Genomic DNA, 5,539 nt, shown 5'->3' with positions numbered 1-5,539 from the left:
TTCTCTCTATCCCTCTCCCTTCCTCTCTATAAAAAAATCAAAAAATATATTTTTTAAAAAAGAAAGAAAATGATCAAATCAATTAATAGAAAAAATTTTAAACTAGACATTTTCTGCAAATATAAACAAACAAGTCCCACTGCCTAGGCTCCACCTCAGATCAATTAAAACAGAATCTCTAAGGGTGGGGCCCAGACAGCAGTATTTGTTAAAGCTTTCCAGGTGATTCCAATGTGAGCCAAGGTTGAGAGCCTTGTAAAGAATAATCTCCCTCGGTCAATGTCAATTCCATTTCTAACCTGGAAATAAGCATCAAAAGCCTTCCTTAGAAAGTTCTGTTAGCCTTTGAGGCAGCAACTTCACCTTTCAGAATTTACCTCAAGAAAATAACTAGATATATAAAGAAGAAGAAAAAGGAAATAACTATAGATATAAATAATGATTATGTGGAAGGATGTTTATCATAGTATTATTTATTAACGCAAATGTATAATATTGTGAAGGAACCAGAGGAAGAACTCCTAACTGCTGGGGGTAAAGGCACAGAGTAAGATGAGGTTCCAGCTGTGTCTTAAAGAACGAGGGAGAGTTTGACTTGGACAACGTAGGGGGTGGCGTGGAGGGGAGAGGGGGCAGGCCTGCCCTGAGGTTAGGACAGAGCGGAGTTTATTCATGTCGTTAACCCAGACACTGGGGAGTCAGCTTCTCTAGAGAGAGCAAGCCAGAGACCAGAACCAGGAGAGCCAGTACAGCCTTCCACCCCCACCCCCAAGTGGTGGATGGGAATAGGGCAGGCTAGATGCAAATGCTTCTCAGACTGGTTAAAACTGCAGATCCTGCCATGGCCAGGTAGCCCAGTTGGTTAGAGTGTCACCCCCTTATGCCAAGGTTGTGGGTTCGATCCCCAGTCAGGGCATATATAAAAAGCAACCAGTGAATGAATAAATAAATGGAACAACAAAGCGATGTTCCTCTCTCGCCCGCTCTCTCTTCCTCTCTCTAAAATCAATTAGAGAAATTGATTTTTTTAAATGCCAATTAAAAAAATCAGATCCTTATTGGGTAGGTCTGAGAGGGGGACCTGGCATTCTGCATTTCTAACAAACTCCCAGGTGATGCTGCTACTGGTCCTCAACCCCACTTTCAAGTGGAAAGGGCCTGGAATTAATATAAAGGAGCCGCCCTAGCCAGTTTGGCTCAGTGGATAAAGCATCAGCTTGTGGACCAAAAGGTCCCGGGTTCGATTCTGGCCAAGGGCATGTACCTTGGTTACAGGCTCCTCCCCGGCTCAGGCCCTGGTCAGGGCACGTGCAGAAGGCAACCAATCGATGTATTTCTCTCACATCCTTTATATATATAAAGGAACCATTACCACCCACCTCCCACCCCCAGAAAGGATCTGCAGGCTAATGGAGAACCAGGGCATGGAGTTCCTAGGGGAAAAAAACAAACATGAAGTTTGAGGGTCAATGATCAGGGCTACAGGGCATCCCAAGAATGCTACCGATTCTCTGACCAATAAGGGCTCAGCCAACCCTTGTTCAAGGAACAAGAGCAGAAACCCTCCACCTGGGCAATCGCGCACACACAATTTGATTCCTCAAATATCTGATAAGCACCTCCCAGGCCAGGCACTGGGAATACAAAGACCTCCCAGTGTAAAACTGAAGTGCTGCCTCAGAATAAAAATATCCTCAAAACAAGCCACCTGAGAGATGATTTGGGGCTTTAGGGAGTGTGAGAGATAGGGCCAGAGCCATGCAAGTTTGGTTTAGCAGCGAGCATTCTCAGGAAAGCAATAATCAATAAAGTAATTCAAGCCAGAGCTCTAATTTTTTGAAACTGCAACATGTGCTATAGGTGTGCAATGACACCTTGTATTATGGAGAAAATTAATTTAAAATGGTTAAATATGATAAACTGTTTCACATTACTTCCAAGTGCTTTTAGTTAAACAAATAAAAATTATAGACTTTTTTAAAATACGGAGATGCTTTATTTTGTTGTTGTTGTTCTTAATCCTCCAATGGATATTTTTCCATGGTTTTTTTTTTTTTTAGAGACAGAGCGTGGAAGGGAGGGGGAGAGCAGAGAGAAACATTGATGTCACTCACATCGATTAATTGCCTCCCACACGTGCCCCGATCAGAGGGCCTGGGATGGAGCCTTAACCGGAGATATGTGCCCTTGACCAGAATCAAACCCTGGACCTTCAGTCCACAGGCTGATGCTCCATCTACTGAGCCAAACCCGCTACAGCAAAATACAAGATTTTTTAACAGCCCACACCTTCCTTCTTCAGGTAACCACAAAATGACCCAGAAGAACGAATCCAGACCTCATTCCCTTTTCTTTCAAAGTTAATCACTGACTCAGATACAGGTCCAGATGCCAAATTCTCCACATTTTCTTCTGTAACTCATGTAAACTGTGGCAAAAGGAAACCTGAAGTGTGTTTATCTAAGAACATGTGCATGCTCTCAGAGGTCGTACCAGGTCCTGCCTGGGGAGCGGCCTTCTCTTGGGTAACTGCTCCTCAAAGCCATGCCTACAGACGGCCAAGACTCTGTCTGGCCTGGACCAGTTTCCTTAACAATGGTGCGCAATAAGGAATATGGCAACAGAATGGGCTGGTAAGAATCTGCCTGTGTTTCTCCAGCGGCACAATGAGCCCCATGAGAGGGACAGTCTGTCCCTCCAGAGGTGACTATTTGGGGCTCTCCGAAGCTCTCCTAAGGAATTATGGGTATGGAAGCAAGGGTGTGCCCCAAACTGAGAGCACTGATACCTATCAGGAGGGACGTGAGATAGTGTGAGCTCTCTCAAGGGCACTTTTACTTGATTGATATCATTTGAATGTTTTATAACAAGAATATATTACTTGCATAATTAAAAAAATTTAAAGCATAAACAAATCGAAACACTTCCAAAGCTCCCTTTGCATTTATCCCATATTCATCAAACAGATCTGATTCTGTTTGCCAGTAAGCCCTTCCAGCAGGAAGAGAAGGTGCTGAGCATGCTAATCAACTTGGATGTTTCTTGGTAAAAGTTAATGAAGTGCACCGTGGGGCACCATCTCGGTGGGTGTGGTCCCTCAGACTCCTATCTCTTCTCCTGAACAGATCCCTCTCTCACCCTACCACCACAAGGCTCTTTCAGAAATGCTTCCTGGCCCAGCTGGTGTGGCTCAGTGGTTGAGTGTCGACCCAGGAACCAAGAGGTCTTGGGTTCGATTCCTGGTCAGGGCACATGTCCATGTTGTGGGCTCAATCCCCAGTAGGGGTGTCCAGGAGGCAGCCATTGATGATATTCCTCTCTCTCATCAATGTTTCTATCTAACTATCTTTGTCCCGTCCTCTCTCTAAAAATCAATAAAAAAGATAAAATCTATACATCTTGGCAGGACATGCCAAGCCCTGCATGCTCTGGCTGGCCTCACCTTTTCCTGCTCCCCACAACGGCCACAATAAAATGCAGACGTGTTCTTCCCGGTGAGCTCCTGGATTCTGCCCGTCCTGCTCCTCCTCCTAGAACAGCACTTTCCTCCTCTCTGCTCCCTGAAATCTTCCATGTCCCCTAGGGATCCAGCATGGTCTCAGCTACTGCTCTTTGTTGGTGTCCCCTGACCCCAGCTCAGTGCCAAGGACTAGGGTCCCTGCTCTGGGCTTCCTCACTTTATTACAGTGCTCTGGAACTGAACCTGCAAAATCTCCGAGGTCTGCCTGCATAGGGCTTCCCCACAGTACAGCTGAGCACACTGTTAACCTGCACCCTAGGCACCTGGCCCACAGCAAGGGCTCCATTAAAATCTATCGACAAAATAAAGGTATGTCACCCCCAAGGCTCTGATATCACAGACTCACAAAACTGAACATCTCAATTTGCAGAACAAACTGTGGGGAAAGTCAGTTGGCTTATCTTTCTCTGACCTCCCTGAACCTGAAACATCTGTGTATGATGGCCTAGGCCTGCGATGCCCTCAACACATCCCTAGCCTAGATTTCAATGGACCATGTGGGAGGCAGGAGACTGGGCCTGTGTCCTATTACATCCCGAAAGTGAAAGCAAAGAGGGAACCCAACCCTGACCACCTCATCAGACATAATTCTAAACACCTCCTTAAATCTGTTCATGTGGTTCATAACATTAATCGATGTTCAAATGTTGAACTCATTTTGCATCCCTGGAATAAACCCAACCTGTTAATGAGGAATTGTTTTTTATACATTGCTGGATTCAGGATCCTAATATTTTATAGAGGATTTCTACAATTATACTCATGAGTATACTGGCTTATAATGTTCTTTTCTTGTATCATTCTTATCAGATGTAGGATCAAGGTTATACTAGCCTCTTTTTCAATATTCTGGAAGAATTTGCACACAACTGGAATTACTTATTACCTCAGTGATTGGTAGAACTCACCAAGGAAACCTGCTAGGCCTGGAATTTTCTTTGAGTGAATTTACTAATTCAGTGTCTTTGATGATTTATAGACCATTTAAATTTTCTATTTCTTATAGAATCAATTTTGGAAAATTATATTTTTCTAGGCAATTCCAAACATTTGAATGACAAAAATAACTGGTATCTGGAATGCTGACCCTAAAGTGAACTCTGCAAGAAATTAAGTGCCTTGTGAATCATCAAAGAAACAACAGCTCACATGTGTACTGTATGTTACACTTTATAAGAGCGCTGCCCATATGTTACCTCATCTGAAGATCAAGGTATGGGGGTGCTCTGGTTACTTTTGGGGTGTGTGTGTGTGTGTGTGTGTGTGTATTTGCAAAGGGATGAGTAACTTCCTATTTGGCCGAGTCCGGTGATTCAGATCAATACCCATTTGCTGGCCACACTAGGAAATCGTGTGGAGGCCTCACTGCTGAATCCCTCTTCACTCCTGGAAGCCACTTGTCATGAACAAGAGGAAGCGGCCCCCAAGTGCCTTGGGAGTGTTCTTAGCTCATTGCTGGAAATGAAGTCTAGGGGCTGTCGTGTTTACTCACCGGGTCCACAGGACTCGTGGCCTGGGAAACAGCGGGCAGCGCCGGGGGTTGGGGGGAGCACACTCACCAGGGCCTCGAAGTCCTTGCAGTCGTGGCGGGCGTAGGACGCGGGGAAAGGCCGCAGCGCCGAGTCCCGCCGGTAGCTCTGCAGGGCCGAGGTGAACAGGCTGCACCGCAGGTCCGCCGCCAGCGTGTCGCGGGCCGCCGCCTCCCTGACGGCCGCCCAGCCTGCGGGCTGCATCCCGGGTGGCGGCGCGTGGCCTGCGGGGAGACGCGGCGGGTCAGGAGCGAAGGCGGAGCCTGCGGTCAGAGCGGGGCCGGGCCGGGGACAAAGGGCCAGCGGGGGCTGGGGTCGCAGGCCTGGGGGGGAGCTGGGCGGGATGGCCGGGTGAGAACGTGCTAACGAGTATTTGCCTCCGGGGGTCCTGGGGGTCCTGGCGTCCGGGGCGCTCGCTGCTGGGGAGACGGGCCGGTAGAGGAGGGACCGGTCAGCGCGGCGGGGGCTGGGAAGGGCTGGAGGTAATGGG

The 5,539-nt window shown here is 47.3% G+C and overlaps 1 protein-coding gene across 4 annotated transcripts in view; it reads right to left on the bottom strand.

The window, feature by feature from the left end:
- Positions 1-5,478, bottom strand: part of PARP16 (poly(ADP-ribose) polymerase family member 16) — a 25,528-nt gene extending 20,050 nt beyond the window's left edge. For 2 of the 4 annotated variants that reach the window (XM_006093389.3, XM_006093390.3), the window contains exon 1: positions 5,080-5,478. In XM_006093389.3, the coding sequence (XP_006093451.1) occupies positions 5,080-5,253 (174 nt within the window). In that variant the 5' untranslated portion in view covers positions 5,254-5,478. The remainder of the gene's footprint in view (positions 1-5,079) is intronic. The other 2 variants (XM_023757843.1, XM_023757844.1) reach the window with 2 other exon arrangements.
- Positions 5,479-5,539: the final 61 nt, after the last annotated feature.

The sequence above is a fragment of the Myotis lucifugus genome, unplaced genomic scaffold (assembly GCF_000147115.1).
Source record: "Myotis lucifugus unplaced genomic scaffold, Myoluc2.0 scaffold_115, whole genome shotgun sequence".
Taxonomy (NCBI): Eukaryota; Metazoa; Chordata; class Mammalia; order Chiroptera; family Vespertilionidae; genus Myotis; species Myotis lucifugus.
The sequence above is the reverse complement of the archived record's forward strand: the minus strand, read 5'-3'. Positions and strand labels throughout refer to the sequence as shown.